General features: G+C 38.0%; 1 protein-coding gene and 1 non-coding gene across 4 annotated transcripts in view; one reads left to right on the plus strand and one right to left on the minus strand.

Moving 5' to 3' along the window:
• The window catches only part of KLHL20 (kelch like family member 20), a 46,563-nt gene that overhangs the window by 2,062 nt on the left and 26,321 nt on the right, over positions 1-18,180 (minus strand). For 2 of the 3 annotated variants that reach the window (XM_017529964.2, XM_017529963.2), the window contains 4 exons: positions 15,384-15,527; positions 10,579-10,712; positions 9,186-9,394; positions 2,810-2,916 (listed from right to left, as the gene is read on the minus strand). In XM_017529964.2, coding sequence (XP_017385453.1) covers positions 2,810-2,916; positions 9,186-9,394; positions 10,579-10,712; positions 15,384-15,527 — 594 coding nt within the window. The remainder of the gene's footprint in view (positions 1-2,809; positions 2,917-9,185; positions 9,395-10,578; positions 10,713-15,383; positions 15,528-18,180) is intronic. The other variant, XM_017529966.2, reaches the window with a different exon arrangement.
• On the plus strand, positions 11,835-11,941 carry LOC119471469. Its single transcript, XR_005200542.1, has one exon. It is a non-coding gene; the product is annotated as a U6 spliceosomal RNA (small nuclear RNA).

Below are 18,180 nucleotides of genomic sequence, written 5' to 3' on the forward strand. Positions count from 1 at the left end.
TGGTAGAGACGGGGTTTCACCATGTTGACCAGGATGGTCTTGATCTCTTGACCTTGTGATCCACCCGCCTCGGCCTCCCAAAGTGCTGGGATTACAGGCTTGAGCCACCGCGCCTGGCCTCATAATCACTTTTTTCATCAGAACTTCACAACTTTATACCTCACTTCAACAATTACACAGAATTATATATTCTATATTTTTGTAATTGCCCTGGCTATATTATTGTCCTACATACATTTTCCCTTTGCCTAAAATGCTTTATTTTTATCCCTTTGCTTATATGTACTCTGTAAGCCTTCTCAAGTCCTTTATAAAACAAAACCAGATTTGAGGAAAGTCGGCATCTAGTTTGTGACAAGATCATCTTCAAAATTAAGGATTTCCATGGAGAAGAATACTAGACCCTTATCAGCTATGAGGTAGAGTTGGTTTTGAAGTCTGGGATATGTAACGGCAAATATTTACTTATTAATCTCTCAACAGATCATCCTTAAGAATTTCACGACTATTACTTTGTCATATATTACTGATTCTATTTAGTGACAGTTACTAAAAAACAAGCCTTCAGATAAGATTATAGCGATTAAGTGACAGTAAATTTGGCTGTCTTCAGAAATTATGCTTATTCAAAATTCCCAGTAAAAATAGAAAGCTGTGTGTAGAAGAAAATATCCTGCAAGTGAGAGGCCCAAGGCTTGCCATTACCTATCCTTTACTGTTACTGGGTTCTGCTAAAATGCCACTTTTCCAACGAGGCCTTCCCTGGCCATCTTTGAAAACAGATTCCCCTCTCTGTACTCCCTAGCCCCCTCCCCTGCTTTGATATTTGCCATAGCACTTTCATCTTGTGGTATGGTACTGTTTGTCTCCCTCAATACAATGCTAGCTCCAAGAGGGCAAGGAATTTTTGTTTTTGAGACACAGGCTTGCTCTGCCACCCAGGCTGGGGTGCAGTGGTGTGATCTCAGCTCACTGCAACCTCCACCTCCTGGGTTCAAGAGATTGTTGTGCCTCAGCCTTCCTAGTAGCTGGGATTACAGGTATGTGCTCAGCTGGAATTTTTGTTGTTGTCATCATTCACTTTTGTATCCCCAGGGCTTGGAGCACTAAGTAAATCTTACGTTTTTTTCTTTTGAGACGGAGTCTCGCTTTGTCACCCAGAACTGGAGTGCAGTGATACAATCTCCGCTCACTGCAACCTCTGTCTCCCAGGTTCAAGCAATTTTCCTGCCTCAGCCTCCCAAGTAGCTGGGATTACAGGCGACAACACCATGCCTGGCTAATTTTTTTATGTTTAGTAGAGACGGGGTTTCACCATGTTGGCCAGGCTGGTCTCGAATTCCTGACCTCGGGTGATCCGCCTGCCTCAGCCTCCCAAAGTGCTGGGGTTACAGGTGTGAGTCACTGGACCTGGCCATCAGTAGATCTTTACTTAATGAACAGTACTGTAAAAATGTGATGTAGGAGCAAAAAGTACCATGCTATCATTAGCCTGACTTTAGTTTTGTGACCACTGAGCTATATGGAGCTGTGAGAAATATGCAGGATCCAAAGCATGTCACATGAGAGTGGTGGCTTTCCTAGAGATAGACTATGGTTGAATATAATAGGGTGATGAAAAAACTGGGTGTATAGTTGCAGGCTTAAAATTAGGAAATGTATTAGAATACAGCAAGAATGGACTACAAGACTGCCTCTTTTAGAATAGTAACAATAAAATAGAGCTCAGCTTATCCTTCATGGTCACAAGAAAAATCTCCCAGAATGTCTGTTGCCTCAGCTTACATGACCAGCCTGATATTTCTGGTTGATGTGCAACCTTAACCACTGAGATGGTAACCCTAAATTTGCTTAGGCAAGTAAGCCCATTTTATTAAGAAGCAAATCCCAAATTGATTGGAAGGGAAAACTGTTTTCTTAGAAGACTACTATTTAGAATTAACTATAGCTATGAAGTATATCAAACCCATAGTATTATTTTTAAAGTCTGAAAATTATATATTTGGCATTTTAAGTTTATACAGTGTTTAAGAGAATTTGGCTTTTTAGAGCATCTATGAGATTAGTCTTGTGATTCCAGTATAAAATGTGATTAAGGTTAAGATTTAGGCTTAATTATTATTTTAAGTTTAAAGGTTAAGAGAATTTTGCTAAGTTTTAAAGGTTCCTGAATATTTAAAATAAATGCAAGTCACCTAATTTATGTGAAATTATAAAAACAACTACTTAGGAAAGCTTTATTAGACCATTAAAGATTTAAAAGCAAAGTAAAATTAAACCTAGAAATGAAGTTTAAGTTAAACTCTCTTAAATAAGATGTAGCCTCTTCTCTAAAAGTTAAATAGGTTTAAAAATGAAATAATATTTTTTAAAAATATCAATTATTCGAAAGTAATTGCAATTTGTTTTTCCTGGGCATAGGCTTCCCACAAGAACACCAAAAAATGGCGGACAGATATGGCACCAAAGACCTAGGTTCCAATTCTAACTCTGTCACTAACTCACTTTAGGCAAATCATTTTATTTCTCAGCGCTTTATTTTCCTCAGCTGACCATGAAAGGGCTAGGAAGGAGATTATTTTCCCCATCTCTAATTATAAAACTGGACAGTTACTGAAAAGGTGAATTTTGTAATATTTCAGCCACTTTAGAGCTATCAAGTCAAAATGAACCATAAATATGGGTAACTTCAGCCCTCTTCAAAGTACTTCAATATACTGACCATCCCAGTTCTGATGGTCACGGGCCATCTCAAGCCATGATTTTCAAGTCAGTAGTGAGGTGATTTGCTACACAACTTAAAAGTTACCTCCAGGTATTGGCATCAGGATCAAAAACTTCTATGGTCTTCAAGTATGTTGTGCCATCAAAACCTCCTACTGCCATGAGCTGTCCATTCACCACTGCCAGGCCAACCTACACAAAACACAGTAAGCTACTGAAGAAACTAGACAATCATAAGGAAATTATAGACTGGTTTCTAGATAAATCTATTTAACAAAAGATAATTCTTTATGGCCTTACATTCTGGTTTACCGAAACACAGAGGGAAAATGTAACAACAAAAGTCTATCAAATTATGGGAACTATAAAATTATCTATTCAATGAGAATATTCACACAGAATCCAAAACATATATTTATTAAATTTTAGAAAAACTGTTCACTAGGAGTGAGCAAACAACTTCCAAACTGCTCTCACTTCCTCTGGCATTTGCCTCTGATCTTTCTAAATTGCTACTAAAATTCTCTTTTAAAAATACAAATCTAGGCCAGGCCTCATACCTGTAATCCCAGCACTTTGGGAAGGCCTAGGTGGGAGCATTACTTGAAGCCTGGAGTTCAAGACGTGCTTGAGCAACACAGTGAGACCCCCATCTCCATAAAGCAAACTAGAAAAATCTAACCATATTGTCACTTTCCTCTTTAAAACCTTTCACACTTTGGGAGGCTGAGGTGGATGGATCACTTGAGCCCAGGAGTTCGAGACCAGCCTGGGCAACATAGTGAGACCCCATCTCTACAAAAAATACAAAAATTAGCTGGGTGTGGTGGTGCACACCTGTAGTCCCAGCTACTTGGAGGGGTGAGGCAGGAGGACTGCTTGAGCCCAAAAGGTCAAGGTTGCAGTGAGCTGACATTGTGCCACTGCATGCTAGCCTGGAAGAGAGAGTGAGACCTGTCTTAAAAAAATCCTCTAAAACCAAAAAAACTTTCTAAGCCTCCCTACTACTTAAGGATAAGTTTAAAGTCCTTGTTATGTTACTCAGGCCCTCCAGAAATCTATCTGAGCCCACTATTTGGGCCTCACCTCCTATATTTTCCCTTTACTCCTAATAATGCATCCTATGCTGCAGTAAAACTGGATTATCTGCTAGGCCCTGAAGATAACATACATTTTTTACACCTCCACACTTCTGGACATATTCCCTGGCTGGTGTTTTCTTTTTGAGACAGGGTCTTGTTCTGTCACTCAGGCTAGAGTGCAGTGGTGCAATCACAGTTCACATAGTGAAACCCCATCTCTACTAAAAATACAAAAAAAATTAGCCAGGCATGGTGGCACGCATCTATAGTCCCAGCTACTCAGGAGGCTGAGGCAGGAGAATCGCTTGACCTGGGGAGGTTGCAGTGAACTGAGATCGCACCACTGCACTCCAGCCTGGTGCCTGGTGACAGAGTGAGACTGTCTCTCAAAAAAAAAAAACAAAAAAAAACAAAAACAGTTCACTGTAGCCGCCTCCACCTCCTAGGCTCAAGTGATCCTCCCACCTCAGCTTCCCAAGTTGTTGGGACTACAGTGATGCACCACTATACCCGGCTAATGCTTTAATTTTTTGTATAGATGGGATCTCACATGTTACTCAGGCAGGTCTCAAACTCCTGGGCTCAAGTAATCCTCCCGCCTTTGCGTTTCAAAGTGTTGAGACTGTAGGCATGAGCCACTGCACCTGGCCTGGCTACTGTTTTCTGTTGATCTTTTAGAAAAGCTTATTCTTCCTTCATGAGCTAGCTTACATGCGACTGTCTTTGGTAGTCTCTTCACTGCCCCAACTCATTCTTACTTCCCCAAAGCAGTAAGCACATTCTCCTGAGTTCTTCTATAACACACATACCACTACTGTAGGGTTTACTTATTATAGTTGCCTGTAAACATTTCAATTTTCTTCACTAAATTGGGAGCTACTTAAGGACAGGAATCATGTCATACTCATTTTTGCTTTCCTAACACACAGTGAACACTTAACAGGAATGTGACTAAGATGCTGTTAGTTGTCAGTAATAAAAAGCCATAGACGTGAATGCTTTGATTTGCTGACACCTTCCAGTGGTGTTCCTTGATTTATGCAAACCAGAATTCACTCTCTTTTATCCTCAGACTGTGGAGTGTTTAGCTACTGCTTGCTTCTTCCTGTTGTGGATATCTTGATGAATTCCTGACAGTGGTTAATGGGTTACCTTTCACTCTGAGCAAACATCCCAAAATGGATGAATTCTATACTTTATCCAGAAGTAGTCACAGGTCACCCATGGTCTAGGACATGTCATAGGTCAGTCTGATCTGGTCTATACTATAGATAGGATAGACTCAAACTGGTCTGTGGGCCAGGTGTGATGGCTCATGCCTGTAATCCTAGCACTTTGGGAGGCCGAGATAGGCAGATCACAAGGTCAGAAGTTCAAGACCAGCCTGGCCAATATGGTGAAACCCCATCTCTACTAATAATACAAAAATTAGCCAGGCATGGTGGTGCGCACCTGTAGTCCCAGCTACTCGAGAGGCTGAGGCAGGAGAACTGCTTGAATCCGGGAGGCGGAGGTTGTAGTGAACCAAGATCACGCCACTGCACTCCAGCCTGGGCAACAGTGTGAGACTCCGTCTCAAAAACAAACAAACAAACAAACAAACAAACAAAATCTGGTTTGTAGAGACTGGGGATGGGGCCAGATGTGTTTTTGCCTAAACATTTGTATTAGTATGGCAACTACTTAGACTATTAGCTGGAAACATTAGGTTGTAATATATAGCTCTAATATTAATTTAGATAAGGTAGTAGATAATATGAGGAGATTCTTTCAAAAAAGCAATGGATCCAGGATAAATCATAAAAGCCAGGTGTAGTGGCTCATGCCTGTAATCCCAGTACTTTGGGAGGCTGAGGTGGGTGGATCACCTGAGGGTAGGATTTCAAGACCAGCCTGGCCAGCATGGCAAAGCTCCATCTCTACTAAAAATACAAAAATTTAGCTGGGCATGGTGGCATGTGCCTGTAGTCCCAGCTACATGGGAGGCTGAGGCAGGAGAATTGCTTGAACCTGGGAGGTGGAAGTTGCAGTGAGCCGGGATTGCACCACTGAACTCCAGTCTGGGCAACAGAGTGAGGCTCCATCTCAAAAATACAAACAAACAAACAAAACAAAGGAGAAATCATTAAAAAAAAAAAACAACTCTCAAAGATATGATTGGACATAAAATTTTTAAACTACATGAAATAAAAATAATCAAAAGAAATTCATTTTCTAGTGTCAAATTAGCAGGGCTTGATTTACCTAAAAGCAACCTGAATGACCAGTGGTTCAATGAAGAAATTAAAAGTTTCTTGAAAAAAATGAAAATGCAAAAACAACATACTAAAACCTATGGGATAAAGTGAAAGTACTAAGAAGAAAGTTTGTAGCAGTAAGAGCCTACATCAAAAAAGTACAAAAACTTCAAATAAACAACCTAACAATAAATCTTAAAAAACTAGAAACGAACAAACCAAATCCAAAATTAGTAGAAGAGAAGATACAGTAAAGATCAGAGCAGAAATTAATCAAATTTAAGCGGAAAAACCAACAAAAGATCAATTAAATGAAAAGTTGGCTTTTGAAAGGATAAACAAAATCAATAAACCTTTAGACAGACTAAGAAAAAAGAATACCCAAATAAATAATCAGAATGAAAAAGGAGATATAACAACTGATACCATAGAAATTCAAAGGATCATTAGAGGTTATAACGAACAAATATGTGCCTGTTATGAACAAATAAATTGGAAAATCTAGACGAAACAGATAAATTCCTAGACACAACCTACCAAGATTGACCCATGAAGAAATCCAAAACTTGAATAGACCAATAACAAGTAATGAGGCTGAGTGTGGTGACTTCTGCCTGTAATCTTAGCACTTCGGGAGGCCGAGGTGAGTAGATTGCTTGAGCCCAGGAGTTTGAGACCGTCCTGGGCAACATGGCAAAACCCCATCTCCACCAAAAAAATACAAATATTAGCTGGGTGTCATGGTGTGCACCTGTAGTCCCAGCTAATGGGGAGACTGACATGGAAGGATGGTTTGAGCCTGGGAGGTGGAGGTTGCAGTGAGCCAAGACTGTATCATTGTACTCCAACCTTGGGACAGAGCCAGACCCTGTCTCAAAACAAAAAAGTAATAGGATCAAAGTTGTAATAAAAAATCTCCTGGCAAAGAAAAGCCCAGGACCCAATGGCCTCACTGCTGAATCTTATCAAACACTCAAAGAAGAATTAATACCAATCCTCTCAAACTACTCCAAACATAGAGGAAGAGGGAACACTTCCAAATCATTTTAGGAGGCCAGTATTACCCTGATACGAACACCAGACAAAGACACACTGAAAAATGGAAACTACGGTCCAATATCCTCAATGAACAATGATGCAAAAATCTTCAACAAAATCCCAGCAAACTGATTCAATGACACATTAGAAAGATCATTCATCATGACCAGGTAGAAATTATCCCAGGGATGTAACAATGGTTCAACATATGCAAATCAATCAGTGTGGCACATCATATCAACAGAATGAAGGACAAAAACCAAATCATCCTTTCGATTGATGCTGAAAAAGCATTTGATAAAAGTAAGCATCCCTTTATGATAAAAACCTTAAAAAACTGGGTATAGAGGGAACATACCTCAATACAATAAAAGCCATATATAACAGACCCACAGAGAGCATCATTTAGAATGGGGAACAGACTGAAAGCCTTTCCTCTACGATCTGGAACAAGACAGGGATGCACACTTTCACCACTGTTATTTGATATAGTACTGGAAGTCCTAGCTAGAGTGATAGGGCAAGAGAAAGAAATACAGGGCATCCAAATTAGAAAGGAAGAAGTCAAATTATCCCTCTTTGCAGATAATATGATCTTGTGTTTGGAAAAGCCTAAAGACTCCACCAAAAAACTATCAGAACTGATAAATTCAGTAAAGCTGCAGGATACAAAATCAATATACAAAAGTCAGTAGCATTTCTATATGCCAACAGCAAACAATCTGAAAAAGAAATCAAGAAAGTTATCCTATTTACAATCACTACAAATAAAATACCTAGGAATAAACTGAACCAAAGAAGTGAAAAATCTCTATGATGAAAACTAGAAAACATCGATGCAAGAAACTGAAGTCAGGACACACAAAAATGAAAAGACAGTCCACCATGTTCATGGATTGGAATAATCAACATTGTTAAAATGTCCATACTATCCAAAACAATCTACAGATTCAATGCAATCCCTACCAAAATAACAATGACAGTCTTCACAGAAATAGAAAATATAATCCTAAAATTTATATGCAACCACAAAGACCCAGAATAGCTAAAGCTATCTTGAGCAATAAGACCAAAACTAGAGGAATCACATTATCTGACTTCAAATTATACTAAAGAGCTACAGTAACCAAAACAGTATGAGACTAGCATAAAAACAGACACATAGACCAATGGAACAGAATGGTGAACCCAGAAATAAACCTATACATCTCCACCAAACTGGTTTTTTTGACAAAGGTGCCAGGAACATATACTAGGGAAAGAACAATTTCTTCAATTAATTGTGCTGGGAAAACTAGACATCTACATGCAGAAGAATGAAACTAGACCCTATCTTTTGCCATATATAAAAATTAAATCAAAATGAATTAAATATTTAAATCTAAGGCCTCAAGCTATGAAACTGCTAAAAGAAAACACTGGGAAACTCTCTAGGACATTGGTCTGCACAAAGATTTTTTTCAGTAATACTCCACAAGCACAGGTAACCAAGGAAAAAATGGACAAATGGGATCACATTAAGTCAAAAAGCTTCTGCACACCAAAGGAAACAATCAACAAGGTGAAGAGACAACCCACAGAATGAGAGAAAACTACCCATCTGACAAGGGATTCATAACTCAAATATATAGGGGCTCAAACAACTCAATAGAAAAAAGTCTAATAATCCAACTCAAAAGTAGGCAAAAGATCTGAATAGACCTTTCTCCAAAGAAGACATACAAATAGAAAATAGGTATATGAAAATATGTCATCATCTGATCATTAGAGAAATGCAGATGAAAATGACAATAAGATATCATCTCACCCCTGTTAAAATGGCTTTTATCCAAAAAACAGACCATAATGATTGCTGACAAGGATGCAGAGAAAAGCGAACCCTCCTACACCGCTGGTGCAAATGCAAATTAGTACAACAGTTTGGAAGTTCCTCAAAAAACTAAAAATAGAACTATCATATGACCCAGCAGTCTTACTGCTAGGTATACACCCCAAAGAAAGGAAATCAGTATACTGAAGAGATATCTGCACTCCCATGTTTATTACAGCACTACTAATAGCCAAGATTTGGGAGCAACTTAAGTGTCCATCAAACTCCACTTACTCCACTACGGCGTGATGTCATGGCCACCACCGGAGACCACTGGTTGGTTCTGGGGTTGTATCTCTCAGCACTGCTCAGCTCTGTAGTGTCATCTCTACCTCCTACAGCATAGATCATGTCCTGATACACCGCACAGCCTAGGTGTTTCCTCCGGGTCCCCATAGGGGCTATAGTGTGCCATCTGTTTTCCTGAGGATTGTAACGCTCCACTGTAGGGAAAAGAAAAACCAGTAAGTGAGCATTCAACCATTTCCACTCACCTCCAGTTTTCTTTATAGCCATTGATACTTTGTGATAACACATATTTTCAACACATGATCTGATTTTTGCTTCTGAGAAGGATTTGTATACCTCTGGACAGTATGACATATACTCACATCAGGGGCTGGTTTCTTCTAGGTATAGTACAGTGGAAAGGGCACATGTTGGGGTTCAGATACTCCAGGTTCTAGTTTTGACTAAATGACTAATTACCTACATGACTCTCGGCCTCACTCTCCTTGTCTTTAAATGGGGAGATTGACTACATGATCAATAAATACTAATAATTCATCATCATAATCAGAAAACTTCTGTATCCTGTATTCCCTTCCCTCTAGCATAGTGCATTTTAAGCCTCTGAAGAGAAGACATGTGACAATTAATCTGGCATGACTGTCACACTGACAATATCCTTAGGCAAAAAGACCCATAATATTTAAATAGAAAGGAATAACAAACCAGGCCAGGTGCAGTGGCTCATGCTTATAATTCCAGCACTTTGGGAGGATGAGGTGGGCAGACTGCTTGAGCTCAGGAGTTCAAGTCCAGCCTGGGAAACATGGCAAAACCCCATCTCCACTAAAAATACAAAAATCAGCCAGGTGTGGTGGCACACACCTGTAATCCCAGCTACTTGGGAGGCTGAGGTGGGAGGATCGCTTGAGCCTCGGAGGTAGAGGTTGCAGTGAGCCAAGATTGTGCCACTGCACTCCAGCCTGGGTGATGGAGTGAGACCCTGCCATAAAAAACAAAAACAACAAAATCCAAATAAACCAATTTGCAGTTCTAAGTTTTTATTTATTCTTGGATTATAACAGAGTACATTTTTTTTTTTTAGGAGAAGTTGTGATGGTAAAAGGAACTAATTATATAAGAAAGTAGTTTTTAAAATTCATTATAAATTTCCAGCAGCTTGTAAAATAGGAAGAAAGAAATATCTGGGTAATGTACTCAGACTACGACTACAGTAAGAGCTGAGGAGGAGCTGAGACCTGCACTTTCCTAGAGGGGAAATAAAGTATTTTCCTAGTAAATTATAGGATAACCTGGAGTTTTTATACTTTTTGTAGGAGGACTCTCCAGGAAAATGTTCTGCTTTTGGGGAATCGAATTGCCTTTGGAAGGGACTAACCTGTGTTGAGTGGAGATGTCCCATCAGAGCCACCTACAGCATATAAAAACCCTCCTAACACAGCCACAGCCACACCTAGTCTTCTGGTACTCATAGAAGCTACCCGAGTCCACTTGTTCTCCTTCGGATCATACCTGCAGTGAGGGAAACCAGACTGTATGCTTGTTTTTATTAAGTGAAGCCTTTTTCATGCGATCTGAAATCACACTAATAGTCATTAGAAAAAAGTCACAGAATTTATGTCTGTGCCAGTTATTAAGCTATTTTCTACTCAGACTTAGAAAATATCCCCAGGAAAGAAAACCACCTGTGACAGCTCACATACACAGGCTCTTTCTTTAATGAAATTTTAGTTCATTTTGACATGCCTCTGATGTCTTTTAAAATATGATTTTTGTAATTTGTCTTCTTTTCCTAGTTGTTGTAGTTGGAGTGATGGCTGTTATTCTCTACTACATCCTATTTGGAAGTAGAAGTCTTTTGCACAGTTCTTTAAAACAACCTTTTTATTATAAAATTAAACTGTAAAATAAAAATACAGAAAGCCACACACACAAAAATGTATAGTTTGGAGTTATAATCAGGAAAGCCCCCTAGAAAATACCACCCAAGCCAAGAAAAAGAACTTTGCATGCCACTCCAGAAGTTCTGCAATGTGTCCTTTTCCAATCTCAATCCTCCCTTTCCCATAAAGTAACCATTATCCTGACTTTTAACAGTTATCACTTCCTTGTGTTTATAGTTTTATCACTCAAGTGTCATCCCTAGACACTTCAGTCTTACTTATTAACATTGAATTTTTAAATTTTTAAATTAATATTTATTTAAAAATAGGGGTCTTGCTGTGTTGACCAGGCTAATCTCAAAGTCCCGGCCTTAAGCAATCCTCTCACCTTGGACGCCCAAAAGTGCTGGGATTACAGGTAAGCCACTGTGCCTGGCTGAGACAAAAAAAAAAAAAGGCTAAGTGCAGTGGCTCACGCCTGTAATCCCAGCACTTTAGAAGGCTGAGGCTGGAGGACTGCTTGAGGCCAGGAGTTCAAGTTCAAGACCAGCCTGGTCAACACAGAGAGACCTTATCTCTATAAAAAATTTGGGGAAAAAAATTAGCCAAGCATGGTGGTGTTCACCTGCATTCCCAGCTACTTGGGAGGCTGAGGCAGAGGACTGCTTCAGACAGTTGTGAGCTACGATTGTACCACTGCACTTTAGCCTGGGCAACAGAGTGAGACCCTGTCTCTAAAAAAAATAAATTAGTGCTCGCTTTGGCAGCACATATACTAAAATTGGAACAATACAGAGAAGATTAGCATGGCCCCTGTGCAAGGATGACACGCAAATTCGTGAAGCATTCCATATATTTTTTTTAAATTAAAAAAAAAAAAACAAACTGAAAAGTTTATTATTATCTACAGGGTTTCCCTCCAGTCCTTTTCCTCCCTGCAATTCATCTGTTTTAGAACCCGGAGTGTATGACAAATTTCCCCATAATATGGATTTAGTTGACTATACATTCATAATGCAGCACAATCTGTTCCTCTGTCCTTTGTATGTTCTGCAAATTGGTAGCTGGATCCAGAAGTTTGGTTCCTTTGACAAGACTACAGAGGGTGGTGTGTTAGCAGCTGTTTATCAATGTCTAGATACAATAATTTACTAAGTGTTGCAAAATGATAATATTCTACCAGTTATTTTCTTTTATTGGGATAATTTTATAAAGAAACAACCTTGTATCTACTATTTAGTTATTCAATTCATATAACACAGTTCATATAAGAAAGGCAGGACATATGCTCACTTCTTTCGCTTTATTTACATGTTTTGAGATGATAAATTTGATCCCTATGATCTTCCAAAGGCAAACAATTAGTCTTAAAAATTTTTATTTTGTTCTTAGATCTGTCAGACATCCAATTGCTTCTTTCTGATTTCTCCTGAAGATACATGCAGGTCTTGTGGCTAGTGGTAGTTTCTCTTTGCCAATTTGTGTTTTGGAGTTTGTGAGAATATCCTTTCCCTTAGTTTTGTCTTAAATTTTGTTCAAGATTTTTGTTTTTTAAATTGTGGTAAAATACACATAATATAAAATTTACCATATTAACCATGTTTTAACTGTTTAGTAGTGTTAACTATATTCACATTGTTGTGCAACTCCAATCTCCAGAACTAGTACACAGGTTTTTAGCTTTGCTATCTTACTATACCGTCTGTTTTCATGTGGGTATTTGGAGATATTAAAAAGCTATGCCATCACTGCTGCTATCCTCCTGTACTGAGTTTTGAAAGTGAAAAAAACAGATTTCTTGACAGAGAGATAAAAGGCAACTGGCATAGCTTTCAAGAGTTACCTTCAATTTTCTCTCTACTTATGACAGTTAAACTTTTCAATGTATACATGGTAAGCCAGTGAATGCTACCTCAAAAATTTTTATACAGTCATGACTCATTTCTTTTTAAGTGAGGATGAAATATGATATGTTCTTTTTTTTTTTTTTTGAGACGGAGTTTCGCTCTTGTTACCCAGGCTGGAGTGCAATGGCGCGATCTCGGCTCACCGCAACCTCCGCTTCCTGGGTTCAGGCAATTCTCCTGCCTCAGCCTCCTGAGTAGCTGGGATTACAGGCACACGCCACCATGCCCAGCTGAATTTTTGTATTTTTAGTAGAGACGGGGTTTCACCATGCTGACCAGGATGGTCTCGATCTCTTGACCTCGTGATCCACCCGCCTCGGCCTCCCAAAGTGCTGGGATTACAGGCGTGAGCCACCACGCCCGGCCGAAATATGATATGTTCATATCAGTAATCATAGCACAAGACTCTAAAATCTAATGATAAAAAGCTGACAAAAGAAATTACGAACAAAATCTGTTCCACCAAATTTAACTATTTGTACACCAGTATAAAGCGACTATGGCAGCCCACCCAGATTTCCCTAAGCATTCTTCAATGGTTAATGAGAATCTATATACAAAATACTTTGGGCTTTTTATAAGATGTTCTATACAAAGTATTATTACTTAATCATTTCTCTCGGGGAAGTCTGGATAGAGTCATGCATTAAGTACATTCCAGGTAGATTCAGGAAAAAAAAAAAATCAGAACAGATTTAACAAGTGATATGCTTGATATCATATATAGAGTGTAATCTGAAATACATTTCTAACATTTCAATGTTAGGTACAATCAGTGTGACATTTGAAAAACTCAGGTTATGTCCCCCAAAGCATAGGCAACAAAAGCAAAAAAGATAAGATTACATCAACCTAAAAAGCTTCTGCACAGCAAAGGTAACAGTCAACATAGTGAAGAGACAATCTATAGAGTCAACAGCAAGAAAACAAATAATCTGATTAAAAAATGGGCAAAGGACCTGAATAGATAATTCTCTAAAGAATCCATACAAATGACTAAGTATATGAGAAAATGCTCAATATCACTAATTATCAGGGAAATGCAAATTAAAATCACAATGAAACATGTCACACCTGTTAGAATGGCTACTATATATAAAAAAGAAAACAAGTGTTAGCAAGAATATGGAGAAAAGGAAACCCTTGCACACTATTGATGAAAATGTAAATTAGTATGGCCATTATGGAAAACAGTGTGGAGGTTCCTCAAAAAATTAAAAGTAGAACTATCATATGATCCAGTAATCCCACTACTACGTATATATCCAATGGAAATGAAATTAGTATGGTGAAGAGATACCTGTACTCTCACATTCATTGCAGCATTATTTACAATAGACAAGATATGAAGTTAGCCTAAATGTACCTCAACAAATGAATAGATACAGAAAATGTAGCATATATGAACAGAATACTCTTCCTTACAGATTTCCTTACAAAAGAAGGAAATCCTGGCATTTGTGACAGCATAGATAAACTTGCAGGACAATAAGTGAAATAAGCTAAACATAGAAAGACAAATATTGCATGATCTCACCTATATGAGGACGCTAAAAAAGTTGAACTCATAGAAGTAGAGAGTAGAATGGTGGTTACCAGGGGATGGCAAGGTGAGGGGCAGTGAGGAAATCTTGGTAAGGAAATCTTGGTAAATGAATACAAAATTTCAGTTAGAGAGGAGGAATAAATTCAAGAGCTTTAATGTACAACATAGTAACTATAGTTATTGGCAACAAATTGTATACTTGAGAGATTTTAAGTGTTCTCACCACAAATAAATCTTAAGTATGTGAGGTAATAAATATGTTAATTAGCTTGATTTAGCTATTCCGCAAGCTATATATATTTCAAAATATCATGCTGTACCCTATGAATATATACAATTTTTGTTGATTAAGAAAAAAACCCTTTTTTTTAGATCTTTCATTTTGCTAGACTTTAAGATCAACTGAAGACTTTTTCTTGAAAGCCTATGGGAAATCCACTGAACAGTAGATATTCCAGTGTCCTAAATTCAGCTTTCCTTGTTTCTTTTTTTTTTTTCCCTCGAGACAGGGTCTCACTTTGCACCCAGGCTGAAGTGCAGTGGTGTGATCTCGGCTCTCTGCAGCCTCAACCTCCTGGGCTCAAGCGATCCTCCTGCCTCAGCCCCAAAATAGCTGGGACTACAGGTATGTACTAACAAGGCCAGCTAATTTTTTTTTATATATTTTTATCTCTCCATGTTGCCCAGGCTGGTCTTGAACTCCTGAGCTCATGCAATCCACCTGCCTTGGCCTTCCAAAGTGCTAGGATTACTGTTGTGAGCCACCATATCCGGCCTGTACTTGTTTCTTTTAAAGAGCCCTATGTTCTTTAAAATAAAAATACGAAAAATGACTTAAAAAAATCACCTCTCAACAATGTTCAGGCAAGACACACCATCCTGGCCACCCACAGCATAGAGAAAGCCTCCAAGTACTGCCACACCAACACTTGTCCTGCAGGTGCTTGTAGGGGCTACATCGCTGCTCCACTGGTTTGTTTTGGGGTCATACCTGAGAAGAACATACCAAGAGAAGAGTTTGTATTATACAAAGGAAGCTTGGCGAGGTTTACATATTCTAAATTCACAGATTTATATGATATATATTCTTTCCCTTAAGTATGGGCTGATTAATAATAACTAAAACATTTGAAAATCTAGTTTGTGTTTATTTTTTTTGAAATTTATGTGTGAATATATTTTCTTTAAAAAAAAATCAGAATATTATTGATAAAGCTAAAGCCCTCTTTGAGTTCCAGCTGAATTCTGGTCTCTTCCCATTTTGATTTGGCATATATCCTTTAAGACTTTTCAGTAAAATACTTTTATATAGGTATATATGTATCCACATATGCATTTGTTTATATGCAAGCATGTTTTCTTTACATAAATAATACAACACAGTAGGCACTGCTTTTTCCCTCCACATTTTTAAAGATCTCTTTATGCTAATACAGCTCTAAATTTTTCTAAGCCATTATCCTTGTACATTTCTCTTTGTGCAAATGGATGATAGGTGGAATTACTGTGGCAACAAAGAGTATGCTTAATTTTTTTAAAAAAATACTATCAAATTGCTCTTTTTGTAGATATATAGTGTTTTTTCAATTTTATTGATTTTTTTTTGTTTATTGGGTTTTGTTGCTTTTTAGTGACTTGACTTAAAAGCATCATTCATTTATTTTGCATCTTTCTTACTTTCAAATGCATATAATTTATATAAATGTATGTAAGCTAAAATTCGTGTAAATTTGCCTTTGGATACCACCTTAGTTGCATTCTATCCATTTTGATATATATAGGCTAAATTGTTAAGGTATAAATATTTAACTATTTTTACTCTTATTTAACTCATGATTTTTTTTTAAACTGGGATGTGTTCTTTTTTTTCCATAAGTTGTTGGGGTATTAGGGTACAGATAATGTTTGGTTACATGAGTTAGTTCTTTAGTGGGGATTGGTGATTTTGGTGCACCCATCACCCAAGCAGTATGCAATGCACCATTATGTGTAGTCTTTTATCCCCCACCCGCCTCCGACTCTTCCCCCGCCAAGTCCCCAAAGTCCACTGTATCATTCTCATGCCTTTGTGTCCTCATAGCTTGGCTCCCATATATCAGTGAGAACGTATGATGTTTGGTTTTCCATTTCTGAGTTACACTGCTTAGAATAATGGTCTCCAATCTCATCCAGGTCACTGCAAAAGCTGTTAATGCATTTCTTTTTATGGTTGTGTAGTATTCCATTATATATATATATACCACAATTTCTTTATCCATTCATTGGCTGATGGACATTTGGGTTGCTTCCATGATTTTACAATTGTGAATTGTGTTGCCAGAAACGTGTGTGCAAGTATCTTTTTCAATTAATGACTTCTTTTCTTCTGGGTAGATACCCAGTAGTGGGATTGCTGGATCAAATAGCAGTTCTACTTTTAGTTCTTTAAGGAATCTCTGCACTGTTTTCCATAGCAGCTGTACTAGTTTACATTGCCACCAGCAGGGTAGAAGTGTTCCTTGTTCACCGCATCCATGCCAACATCTACTGGTTTTTGATTTTTTGATTATGGCCATTCTTGCAGGAGTAAGGTGGTACTGCACTGTGGTTTTGATTTGCATTTCCCTGATCATTAGTGATGTTAAGCATTTTTTCATATGTTTGTCGGCAATTTGTATATCTCTTTTGAGAATTGTTTATTCATGTCATTAGCTCAGTTTTTGATAGGACTGTTTTTTTTTTTCTCACTGATTTGAGTTCGTTGTGGGTTCTCAATATTAGTCCTTTGTCAGATGTATAGATTGCGAAGATTTTCTCACATTCTGTGGGTCGTCTGTTTGCTCTGCTGACTGTTCCTTTTACCATGCAAATCTCTTAATTAGGTCCTAGCTATTTATCTTTGTGTTTGTTGCATTTGCATTGGGGTTTTGGTCATGAAATCCTTGCCTAAGCCAATGTCGAGAAGGGTTTTTCCTATGTTATCTTCTAGACTTTTTGTATTTTCAGGTCTTAGGTTTAAGTCCTTAATCCATCTTGAGCTGATTGTTGTATAAAGTGAGAGATGAGGATCCAGTTTCATTTTCCTACATGTGGCTAGCCAATTATCCCAGCACCATTTGTTGAAAAGAGTGTCCTTGCCTCACTTTATGTTTTTGTTTGCTTTGTTGAAGATAAGTTGGCTGAATGCATTTGGGTTTATTTCTAGGTTCTCTATTCTGTTCCATTGTTCTATGTGCCTATTTTTATACCAGTACCACACTGCTTTGGTGACTATAGCTTTATAGTATAGTTTGAAATCAGGCAGTGTGATGCCTCCAGATTTGTTCTTTTTGCTTAGTATTGCTTTGGCTATGCAGGCTCTTTTTTGGTTTTATATGAACTTTATAATTGTTTTTTCTAATTCTGTGAAGAATGATGGTGGTACTCTGATGGTGATCGCACTGAATTTATAGATTGCTTTGGCAGTATGGTCATCTTCACAATATAGATTCTATCCATCCATGAGCATGGGATGTGTTTCCATTTGTTTGTGGCATCTGTGATTTCTTTCTGCAGTGTTTTGTTGTTTTCCTTGCGGAGGTATTTCAACTCTTTTGTTAGGTATATTCCTAAGTATTTTATTTTTTGCAGCTATTTTTTAAAAGGTTGAGTTCTTTTTTTTTTTT

The sequence above is a fragment of the Cebus imitator genome, unplaced genomic scaffold, assembly GCF_001604975.1.
Source record: "Cebus imitator isolate Cc_AM_T3 unplaced genomic scaffold, Cebus_imitator-1.0 Scaffold62, whole genome shotgun sequence".
In the NCBI taxonomy this organism is placed as follows: domain Eukaryota; kingdom Metazoa; phylum Chordata; class Mammalia; order Primates; family Cebidae; genus Cebus; species Cebus imitator.